We start from the raw sequence: 11,868 nt of genomic DNA, 5'->3' as shown, positions 1-11,868 counted from the left end.
AAGTCCTTATTTTCTGAGGGGCCCATCTGTGTGTGCTGTGAGGCGGGGTCTCAGTCGTTCAGTAGCTGAGTGAGTTCATCTCACCCTGGGCGCACTGCTGGGCCCTGGCCTTGCTGGGGTGTCTTTGAGTCCCTTTATTTCTGGCAGCTTTAACTGAGTTTAAAGGACACCCAGTTGGGCGGGGTTTTTTTTTTTTTAAAGATGACCGGTAAGGGGATCTTAACCCTTGACTTGGTGTTGTCAGCACCACGCTCTCCCAAGTGAGCCACAGGCCGGCCCTGTATTTTTAGACTTCCACGGGACGTGCTGGACAGAGGAGCTAGGATTGGCTCTGGTTTACCCCATCTGACCAGATCGGCCCCTCAGTTTTACGCGTCTGTCTCTGTGCCCCGGCCTGCCTGCCTCTGTCACTCCACACCCTTTTCCCTTCCTCTGCAAGGACAGCTGGGGAGGCAGAATGCCACACCCAGGGATGGTCAGGCCTGTGGATGTTTGGAGCTGGGATCTGCTGTGGGCCAGGCTTCCCCGCGAGAGCCAGGTGGGGTGGGTGGGCCGGACCAGGCAGTCGTCACCCCAGGCAGAGGTGGGTGGGTGCTCCCCAGGCACTCCTCAGGGCCAAGGAGCCTTCCCCTCCCAGGGCTGTGCCTCCCGCAGGCCCTGGGCCTGAAGCCTGAAGCGGTGGAGCAGAGGGGTGAAGGTTGGCCCTGACCCCACCCTGGCCTTGGGGCTCGCCTGGGTGTCTTCTGCAGCAGGAAATCTTTGGGGGTCACTGCGCAACCCTCGGTCCTCTACCAAACCCCAGGCCATGGTTTGGGCATCAGAAGCCACGTGCTGGGTCCTGCAGAGGGGCTGCATGGGCCGAGCCGACCGTCGGCCGTGCCGTCTCTGTTCTGCTGGGCTCCCACTCCCGGAGGGACCTGGACTTCGTGGTTTCTCACTGACTCTCCCATTCAAGGGGAGAGAAACAGGTTTTGCAATTGCTCTGACCTGATTTCGGCAGGTTCCAGCCAGACTTGGTAATTTGCTTGTTTTAAAAACATTCCATTACAGTTTCCACTTTAGCATGTTCATGCCACTTCCATTAGGCTCATGAAAGTCGCTTTTACTACAGAATTTTATAAAAGCACAAAGCTTCCCATTGTACATGATGTTTTTGGAGATTTTGTTTCCACGTGCATTTGTGTCAAAGCATTCTGGGACAGCAGACTGGGAGCAAGCGCTACGGTGTCAGCCCCGGCATTTGTAAAAGGAGGTGGTCTTCCCGGCGAGTTCCGAGTTTCTGGTAACTGGGATCCATGACACGTGCTCCGTGGGTCTGGCTTTCCGTCTGCATAAGCTGTGTCAGGCTGCGGGACGCTCGTGCCTCTTGCATCTGGCTGAGCAGCTGATGTCCGAGCAGTTCTGTGTTTTAGGCTGACCGTGGACTCCAGTGCGGCGCCAACTGTCTGTCCCTAGATGGTTTTGTGTAAATATCACAGCCCATTTTGAACCTGTCCCTGTGCGGAAAATAGGGTCTGGCTGTCATGGAGCTGCCCAGAGGCAAGGAAAGGAAAACAGGCAGAGGACGGCGGGGCTTGCCCTGGCCTGGGTGATTTTGGCCGTGGCCATCAGCGAGTGACTGTCCTCACGCAGACCCTGCCTGCCCTGTGGAGACGCCCTGTCTCCCCGGCTGTGGGACAGGGGCCTCCCGTGTCTGCACCCTCGCCTGTGCTGTCTCCAGCCGCTGCAGTCGTGACAGCGTGAGGCTCATGCAAGGGGAGGCATAGCTGGAGCCGCCGCTGGGGAAGCCATCGTTTCAGCTCTGGCTGCCTGTGGCCCTGGGGGCTGGCCGTGCTCCAGCCACCTGGACAGGAGTGGCCATCCCGGCTGTGCCTCGTGTGGGGGAGCAAGGCTCATGGGCCACGATGCTGTGTCTTTACACCTTCCTCATGTCCTTTCTAGAATCCATCTACCGCCGTGGAGCCAGAAGATGGAGGAAGCTGTACCGCGCCAACGGCCACCTCTTCCAAGCCAAGCGCTTTAACAGGGTGAGTGGCCCCTTGGGCCTGGCTCTGTCGCAGGGGCCTTTTACGTTGCTCTTACATGTGGAGAGAGCGGAGGCAGAGCGCTTCCTGCAGGACCCGGGCCTGGCTCTTCTCAGCACTCAGTGGCCGAGCCAGGCAGGGTGGCAGAGTGCTGAGCTCACGGTGTTCACTGCAGGACTTTCCCACACGGCGTCCGCTGTGTGGGTGCAGTCAGCATGTCGGTGTCCTGGGCCATCCCCAGTTACCTAATCCTTTATCAGCCCCATTGGCGCAGATGTCATGGTGTGCTGGCGCCCAGTATTGGGACTGCTGCATCAACAGGTGACACCAGGATGTGTGTTTTAGCTGCACGGTGTTTCCTACTGGCTGCAGGGGTCTCCCGTGGACCCCAGAAGCCCCATCTCTGCCTGGGCCTCTGTGCCAAAGGACACTTAACTTAGTTTCCCTTGTCCTTCTTTATGGTGCTTCTGTGTTCTCTAGGAATTTGGCAACTCTGGTGGCTTTGTAGCTGTTCCATTTCATGGTGGGAGGGGAGGTGCAGAAGCCTGCCGGCCTGTCCCTGCCACGGGCACTGCGCAGAGCCCCTGAAGCCCCTCCCTGCCACTGCCCGGTGAGCCCCTGGCTCGCCCGCATCTGTCCCCAGCATAGTGGGGACCCAAGCAGCTGCATTGCTGGTTAGTCCCAGCCCTGCCCCTTCCTCAGCCATAGTGCCACCCACTCTGTGCCTCAGTTTCCTCATCTGTGTAGGGGATGATGAAGCCACATGGAGGTGCTTGTTGGTGGGGCAGCGGCCACTGTCACTCCCACACAGACCTGCCACACAGCCTCACATATTAACCGCCACCGGGCATCAGGCCCCTCCTGTCTCCTCTGGAGTGGCCCCAGGTCAGCCCAGGCAAGGTGGCCACTGCCCCTCCTTTGAATCCTGTGGCCCGTCCTCTGGACCACCTGGGCGGTTATGTGTGGGGGTGGGCAGCTCCTCCCCCGCCCTTCCTGTGAGCTTGGTCCCAATCACCTGGTGAAAACATGGCTGGACCCCGCTCCGAGGAGGGGCATGCGGAGTGCTAGGCTCCTGGAGAGGGGCTGGGCACTGCCTGGAGAGCCCAGAGGACTTCCTGGGGGAGGAGGCATCTGATCGTACGCCTGGGAGGTCCGCACAGAGGAGTTGCTGGAGCACCCAGGATGTGACAGGCACAGGAGGGTCCCAGCAGTGTGTAGGAGGCCCTGAGGACGAGGTTGGGGCGTCAGGCAGCGAGAAGCCCCGGAAGGTCTCTGGGCTGTGTGCTTGGGAAAGGCAGGTGTGGGTGCACAGGGAGGGCAAGGCTGGAGGTGGCCACATCGGGGGCATCTATGGGCTGTGGTGCTGGGGACAGTCACAGCACAGAGTCTGTCACAAGCACAGCTCGTCGCTCCCTAATCCACACCGCAGGGGCACACCTACCTGCCCCACCTCACCGGCCGCCACCTCCTCAGACGTGCCGGAGCTGTCAGAACAAAGTACCACAAACCAGCAGCTTCACAAGAGAAGCCTACCCTGTCACAGTCCTGGAGGACAGAAGTCTGATATTAAAGGGTTGGCAGGGCCCGGCTCCCTCTGAAGGCTCCAGAGGAGAATCTTTCCCTACTTTGGCACGAAGCTGCATCATTCCCAATTTCCAGCTCTGTCTTCATGTGATGTTTTCTCTGTGTCATCTCTATTCTCCTTATAAGGACACAGTCATTGGAATAGGGCCGCTTACCCTTCTCCAGGATGACTTCATCTTAACTAATCACACCTGCAAAGACCCTCTTTCCGAATAAGGTCTCATCCACAGGTTCCAGGTGGACATGAATTTGGAGGGACACAGTTCAGTCCAGAACGGCAGCCCCTCCCATGCTCACCTCAGGGCCTTTGCACGTGCTCAGCTCTCTGCCCGGCCCACCCTTCCCCACGTCCTCGGAGCCCACGCTCTCCCTTACTTTCTATCTTGGCTCAAACATCCAGCAGCCCCTTCTCTGGACCCCTCACTCACGGAGGCTCCCAGCATTCCTACAGCTCTGCACATGACACCTCCCCATGTGCACAGCGCTCTGGGGATAGGACTCTGCCCTTTTGGAGCTGTGTCCTGTGCCTGGCACATAGTAGGTGCACCGTACACACTGGTCAATCCTTTATTATAATTAACAATTGGAGGAAAGCCCTGGGAGCTGTGCTCGGGGATTCAGGAAGGAAGAGGCATGTCCGCCAGGCAGGAGCTGGACTCTGGGAACCGAGGCAGACGCGGAGAACTGGAGAAGGTGACTCCTCTCAGCAAGACACCACGGGAGGTCTCTGAGTGCCACGTGCTGCTGTGGCACTGGGGCAGAGGCAGCAAGATGCAGGAACCATGGAGGCTTGTGGCGTTTCTGGGTCTGCCGACGGGGTGTGGATGTGAGATTTTGCAGTGAGCCAGCCAGACAGGGTGAAGGCCGGCTGCTGGGAGTGTGGGGACAGGGAAACGTCCCAGCCCCATGACGAGGCACCCACTAGCCACCCCCCACGTCTGTTTACAAAACAACCAACCAGCTCCACGGCCAGGAGGCTTCTCTTCCCATGAATCTGGGCCCTGGCTTGGTTCTTGGCCAGAGGGTATCTCGGGAAGAGCTAGTAGCCCGCCGACAAGATAGCAGAGAGAGGGTTCTGGAAGCCCTGGCCCCACACCGGCTCTCAGTGACACGCTTGTTTTCTTCATTTCTGGCCGACTAGTCCAGGACAAAGCCCACCCACCTGCGAGACAGCCAGGGCCCCGGGCAACATGGGGCCTGGCTTCTGCCTGTGCAGGTGTTAGGACAAACCCATTTCGCTGGTTACTTTGTGCCTGCCCCCCACTGCCCCCCCTGCCACCCCTCCCCCAGACCAGTGAGCAGGGGCAGCTGGGTGCATGCTGGGCTCCTCCCGTCCCCTCCCCAGAGCACAAGGAAGTGGCTTCCCACGGGTGCAGAGGCCGGGCAGGGAACCTGTCCAAGACCCATGACTCAATTGTTCACGGAGCGGGCAGCGGGGGCGCCAGTGCCACAGTCCACCACCTGCTCGCCCGCCGAGTTGTCCTTGGGTTATGAATCGCATTTCCTGGCTGTGACATTCTCGGCCCAGACCTTGGCGGCCGCTGTGTGCACCATTCACTTTGTGGGAGTTATAGGACCGTTCGGATCCCCTCCGCTGTTCACTTAGCGGGGGTGTTTCGAGAGCTACATACTTGGTTTTGTGGGAATCAGCAAGACTAAAAGGGGAAAAATCACCCACAGGGAGAGACAGTTTCCCGTGTTCTTTATTGCATAAAAGCGGGTGGGCGTCAGACGCTCAGGGACCGGCTCCCGCCCGGTGTTTATTTGCACTTGAAGTGACTTCCCTTTGACTCCCAGAACTAAGAGGCTCTGCTGAGTGAACCAAAGGGAGACAGCCCGTGAGAAGGAGATGAGGACCGCCCCTCCCCGGCAGAGGATGCTGCTGCGATGCTGGTCCCCAGGCCCCTGCACGTGGACAGGCGACGACAGGGAGTCCCAGCCCCGGGACAGACTCACCGGTTGGAGCCTGGCCCTGGGAACCGCAGGGGCCCAGCATCTGCTGCAAGGGGGAGGAGGGACCGTCCAGTGAACCATAGTGACAGGGGACTGGTTAGTTATGGCCCAGGAAGAGGGAAGGCGTCGGGGAGGGATCCAGGCCTTTTGCTCGCATCAAAGTAAGTTGCAAGTGGATTGAGGCTAAAAAAAGAAAAGAAAGCCACAAGCGGTGCAGGTCTGTGGAGAAAACCAGGTAGTGGTCGTGAGGACCGGTGGGGTCTTCAGACTCAGCCGTGCAGGCTTGCAGATTTCTGTAGTTTCCAAACAAATTAAATGGAAAAGAACAGTCAGGAAGAGTGTTTGCAGCAAGTAAAGCTGCAAGGAATAAGAGATCAAAGCAGTACGTGCGCCTGGTGTCTAAAGAGCCCCTACAAGCCAGCTTTCTGGTAAATGCTGAGACTGAAGCTGAGCAAGGATGTGGGTGGGTGATCACAGGAAAGCTGTCGTTGTTTACAAATGCGGACAACTCGACCCCGACAGGTGATCAGAGAAGCACGAGACCTTCCCCGTCCATGGCAGAGACGGTAGAAGTCACTAATGCCCATGTTGCTGTGCGTGGTGACGGGTCCACTCTCCCCCTGGGGACCCTACTTTCTGGAAAACACTTAGGAAACATGCAGCAATGACTCCGAAAGTTGCGTTCCTGCAGTCCTCTTCAACACATCTGCCCAAAAGAAATCATCCGTCCTTCAAAGGTTTGCGTGTGAGCAGGATCAGCTCCGCGTTCTCTTTACAGTAGCAGCGAGGCGGTGTCTGGAGTCAGTCATTCCCTGTGCAGCGAGCAAGCAGCCCCTCTGCTCAGGGCCTCCACGGCAGTAGTTTATGTCCCCCTGGCCCTATGGCTGCCGGGAGCCCTCTGCTGGGGACATGTGGGCCACTTGTGCTGAAGAGCCAGCTGGTGGATGGTCCAAGGACTTTGGCCTTATTGTGAGTGAACAGGAAGCCACATCACTCAGTCCATGTGGAAGACGACACTGTCGGAGTGACATTGGGGACTGGAGACCAGTTCGGAAGATGACCCCAGGAGGGACAACTCCCATCAAGTTTTCTCTTATGCTTTCCAATCCAAGCAACTAAACTGGTTCCCAAGCCTTTCCTGTAAAGGGCCAGAGTTAATATTTTAGGCTTCATGGGCCGTACATCTCTGTTGTGGCTACTCAACTCTGTCACATGGCTCAAGAGCAGCTACAGACAATGTCTGCAAATGGCTGTGGCTGTGCTCCAATAAACCTTTATTTACAAGAACAGGGGATGGGCTGGGTATCACCCACGGCTGTAGTTTTCCCACCTCTGGACTAGAAGATTGGAGTTGCCATTTGCTGAGATAATCAAGGCCCTGAAAGGAGCAAGTTGAGAGTCTACTATGAGACCCCCACCCCACCACTGGCATAAAATGGACCCAGCCATTGGCTCAATGGGCAGATTAGAAATGAGGCTGCCTCCCCAGGCACAGCCAAGTGTCTCCCTTCACCTTGGTATGGACAGGGGCAGGGGGCACTCTTCTTGAGAATTTGAAAACTCGAGCTGGGCCCCACACGTGCTAGTAGCCCAAACTCATACCCCCTAAGTGGGCCCAGCCCAGCAGTGCCCCCCAGTGTCTGGCAGGAGCAAACGCAGCCCCTCTTTAACCCAGCCTCAGAGGATTCCCACGGATCAACAGATGGGGCATCTGCACTCACAATCGAAAACCACAAAACCTAGTAGGAAGCAAGAGTGTCCTGAGCAGGTGCCAGCAAAAACCAGACAGAAGACTCAGACTGGTCAAGTATGAAATAAGTGTTTAATATGTTTAAAAACTAAAATGGATGATTGAAAATATGAGTAAGGAACCAGTTGACAGATGTAAGACAGACAAATATATTTTTACTGCATTAATCTATTAGTTCATGTGAATTTCTGAGAGGAGCAACCTGGGTTTTAGGTTTTGTTTTATTTTTTAATGGCACATTTTCCTGAATGTTAATAATGCAAGTGCAGATTTGAAATAGGGAGGCTTTGGCAATGTTTCAGCTGGCTCCCCTAAGAAGCAAGTGCCCAAGGTCTCTGTGTCCTTGGTGCTGGCACCTGGCAGATCCACACTACCACTGGTCAGCAGTTGTCCTGGCTTGAGGCTGGCCTGACCCCTGGTAAGGGTGTCCCCCTAAGGAAAGGAATCTCTGTTAATTTGTAAGGACACCTGGCGGTGTCCTAACACCTGCGAATACTAAATGGTGACTTAGAGAAAGCTGGACACATTTAGCACATTATATCAAAAACGTGACTTAAAAAAAAATGGTTCCATAAATGGTAGCTGGTGTTCTTCAGGGCTACAGACACAGGAGAATGGAGACGGGTCTGTGCAGTTGAAGCTCCGTCTTTGAATTCAGAATTCATGCATTCAGAAGGTGCTCTACTTGGGTGAAGATTCCAGCACTGGTATTGAACTAGACTGGTCTGAGTCAGAGGTCTCGGGTGGGGCACCCCCCTGGCCCACCCCCTGTTCAGCCCCATGGCCTTCCACTGCATTTCCAGCCCTTCCAGATAGAGCCTGCAATCCTTGTGTGGTTCCCTCAAGGGAGGGTTGATTTAGGCAATGTGAGAACTTGGAGTAAAGTCATTTTTTTTCCATTACCAAAGTTAAAAGCAGTGGCATGTATGTTTTCTTACCCTCAACAAGCATTTATTTATTGGGCACCCACTGTGTGCTGGGCACTGTCCTAGGTGCTGGTCGTACAGTCCTGACCACGACATACAAGCTGTGGGGTGGGGGCGGGGCCCCTGGCCAAGCCTTCTGAGCACAGCCCTTCCTGGTGACAAGTGGCTTCTCCGTGCCTGCTGGCCATGGGCGGGCATGTCCCACGAAGGCCAGGAACATTGGTCCTGCCTGCTCGGCTGCACTCCAGGCCCACAGGTTGTGAGGGTTCAATAGGTTTTTTTCAGTGAGTTCAGTTCAGGCTGTTCATCAGTACAGTGTATTCTTATTCTTAATTCAGGAGTAATTTGAGACTTTCTAAAAAGACAGAAACTTGTTAAAGGGTAGAAGAGGTCAAATACGTATCAAAGAATTACAACTGGAAAAAAATTCTAAATGGGGACCAGGGATCTGTCCACAGTGCGGACGCGCCGGTAACCGCGCATGTGGCCGCAAGTGCAGAGCCAGGCCCTGCAGACGCCCGTTCTTGTGCATCTCGTCAAGTTCAGAAATTCACGGAGCATCACCAGACAAGCTGACGATTATCATTAACTTCAGATTGTTTAGAGCCATGAAAAACAAAGATCATTTAAAATCTTGAAGAATACTGGGGCGGGGGGGGGGACTAGTGTGATTGCAAAGTGTCCTATAGAAGCTCACAGTTCTCAGGAGGTGGAGCGCCAGGCACAGTCATGTCCTCCAGGGCTGTCTCTTCTCAGCCTGGGCCACTGCACTAGACAGTCCCCCAGGGCTGCTCTACGCACAGCCTGCAGGAGCTGCCATCCCCAACCCCTGCAAGTGCAGGGGGCTGTGCCTCAGGCAGGCCTCATTCCCTGCCCCGCGTGGCCTCCCCTCCGCCCCCTCACACAGAGCAGGGTCCCGGGCCTCACTTGGAGCCACTGGTCCCCCCAGTGTTGGGATGGACCCATGAGGGTGCAGCAGAGCTGATGCAGGCCTGGTGCCCGGAAGTGATGAGGCTCCGGCCCCTGCCCAGCTCAGTGTCATCTTTTGAGACAGTCAGGAAAGTGCAGCGTGCCGAGTGCTCAGCGGGGTCCCTCTGTGCAGCGTGGGCTTCTTGAGAGCCCGGCCTGACTGTGGCGGTTCCCGTCCACAGAGAGCGTACTGCGGCCAGTGCAGCGAGAGGATATGGGGCCTGGCCAGGCAGGGCTACAGGTGCATCAACTGCAAACTGCTGGTCCATAAGCGCTGCCACGTCCTCGTCCCGCTGACCTGCAGAAGGCATATGGTGAGTGGGGCCGGGGTGCGCGGGCAGGGAGAGGGCCGGCCTCCAGCTCTTTGTCCAAGCCGAACCTGGTAACCCTCTGTCCTCCCTCTGTCAAGAGGTGGTGACACTGCTCCTGCCCCCAACCAGGCAAGAGGAGGGGCCTGTGGGCTCAAGATGATGGCATAATGGCCCAGGGCAGCAGTCTAGGATAGGGCCCTCTGCCCGAGCCCCCATGGGCCCCCCAGTGCTCTTGGTGGGGGGCAGGTAAAGGAAGGCTCCTTTTTACCCCAGTTGTAAAGCAGCTCTTGGGGGCTGCAGAGGTGAGAGCTGGGTCTGACCTGGTAGCTCCCGGTGCCCTGTGCCAGTCTGAACGTCCCCTCCAGGTGTGCTCTTAGGGCAGGGCCAGGGCAGCTCTTCCTTCTGCTGTCCCTGGATGTTTGGATGGGAAGGTTCCCGGCCCTGCGGCACATTGTCGACTGGCTTCCTCACCAAGTGTTCGGGTCACCACTGGCCTTTCCAGCTGGCCTGCTGTGTGCCGCTGAGCCATGGGGGCAGGAGCTGGACTGAACGTTTCATCCTCCAGTCTGGAGGGTCGGCTTGTGTGTGTCTTGCCATGGTGTGAGGAGGAAGGTCACCCCTTGGGACTGTCGTGCCCACCTCTCTCTTAAGAGAGGAGAATTCACTAGTTCCAATACGTAGTAGTTTCGGAGTGCAGGGATGTGAGGTGCCCATGCCAGCTGGTCCTGGGGGAATTGGTACGGTCTTTCTAGAGGTCTTTTCAGCCACATATGCAAAAATCTGTGTATGCACTTTGATCCCATGGGCCCACTGTAACCAGCCTTCCATGAGCTGTCTCAATTATGACATCNTTGTGTGTGTCTTGCCATGGTGTGAGGAGGAAGGTCACCTCTTGGGACTGTCGTGCCCACCTCTCTCTTAAGAGAGGAGAATCCACTAGTTCCAATACGTAGTAGTTTCGGAGTGCAGGGATGTGGGGTGCCCATGCCAGCTGGTCCTGGGGGAATTGGTACGGTCTTTCTAGAGGTCTTTTCAGCCACATATGCAAAAATCTGTGTATACACTTTGATCCCATGGGCCCACTGTAACCAGCCTTCCATGAGCTGTCTCAATTATGACATCAGCCAGATGGAACCCCGGTGCCCTTAGAATGGTGCTTGACAGCTGGGCACTGACTAGATGCAGGCCATGCAACCCCGTGCCGGGGGATTGCTAGGCATTAGGTGAGCCGTCCTGTTCTATGAAGCACCCGCCAGGTCACAGCCTAAGGCACCGAACGTAGCAATTATAATTTTATGTGGTACGCTACAATATACACATTTCAATGTGTACTCACAGTTGTGACGTGTCCGCAGAAGCCACATTGTGACTCCTGCCCCATCACCCTGTGACGCCGGTGTCTCTCTGGCAGGATTCTGTCATGCCTTCCCAAGAACCTCCGGTAGACGGCAAAAATGACGACGTGGACCTTCCTTCTGAGGACACTGATGGAAGTAGGTGCTTTCTTCCCGCTGTCAGAGCCCCAGCTTCTTCCCTGTCCATGTGCCTTTTGCTCTCCAGGGGCCACTGTCAGCCAGCGTGGCCGCCTTCCTCAGGCCAGGCCTCCCCCTCAGTCCTGACAGATGGGCAGGGCAGGGAGACCTTCCCTGGTGGCCACTGGGCAGCATTGTCTCTGTGAAGCGCTGTCCCAGGAGCCAGGGGATGGGGGTTCCCTCCCTCTGTGCCAATGTCACAAGTTCTAGAAAGCACCTAGTGCAGTGTGCACCTTGGCAGGTGCCTCCCACACACTAGGTGCTGCACAGAGAAAGCCCATCTGGGTTGCTGCTGTGCACGTGGCATGGCAGCTCATGGCCCTTGGGTTTTTGTGGGTTTTTTTTATGGGGGGGCTTTATTAAGTGGTAAGAAGCATTCAGAGAGAGATTTCAAATGCCAGTTGGACTGATGGCCCCGCATTGAGCTTCCACAGCTCTGTGGGTGGGCGTGGGAGAGCTCTGGCTCTCACCCGATAAATGCGAGTTCTGTCTCCTGGGGAGCTCTTGAAGGATGAAACAAGACCACAGGGCATGAAGCACTTAGTGCAGCACCTTATGCAAGAGAGATGCCTGACAAACAGCTGCCTGGCCACCCACTCACCTGTCATCAACCCCCGACTCCCCCACCCATACACCTGTCATCCATCATCCACCCATCCGTCCACCTATCATCCATGCACCCGTCATCCACCCATCCACCCACCCATCCACTCATCCATAATCCATTCATCCATCTATCCACCATCCAATCATCCATCATCTGCCCACCATCCACCATCCATCCATCCATCATCCATGCATCCACCATCCGTGCATCCA

At 56.3% G+C, this 11,868-nt stretch overlaps 1 protein-coding gene across 1 annotated transcript in view; it reads left to right on the top strand.

Moving 5' to 3' along the window:
• Positions 1-1,904: 1,904 nt before the first annotated feature.
• LOC103582554 (protein kinase C zeta type-like) overlaps positions 1,905-11,868 on the top strand; it is a 13,144-nt gene continuing 3,180 nt past the window's right edge. The window contains exons 1-3 of the mRNA XM_008564107.1: positions 1,905-2,027; positions 9,389-9,520; positions 10,929-11,010. Of these exons, the coding sequence (XP_008562329.1) occupies positions 1,905-2,027; positions 9,389-9,520; positions 10,929-11,010 (337 nt within the window). The remainder of the gene's footprint in view (positions 2,028-9,388; positions 9,521-10,928; positions 11,011-11,868) is intronic.

The sequence above is a fragment of the Galeopterus variegatus genome, unplaced genomic scaffold (genome assembly GCF_000696425.1).
Source record: "Galeopterus variegatus unplaced genomic scaffold, G_variegatus-3.0.2 Scaffold16710, whole genome shotgun sequence".
NCBI lineage: Eukaryota > Metazoa > Chordata > Mammalia > Dermoptera > Cynocephalidae > Galeopterus > Galeopterus variegatus.
Note: the sequence above shows the minus strand (reverse complement) of the source record. Positions and strands in the feature narration are given on the sequence as shown.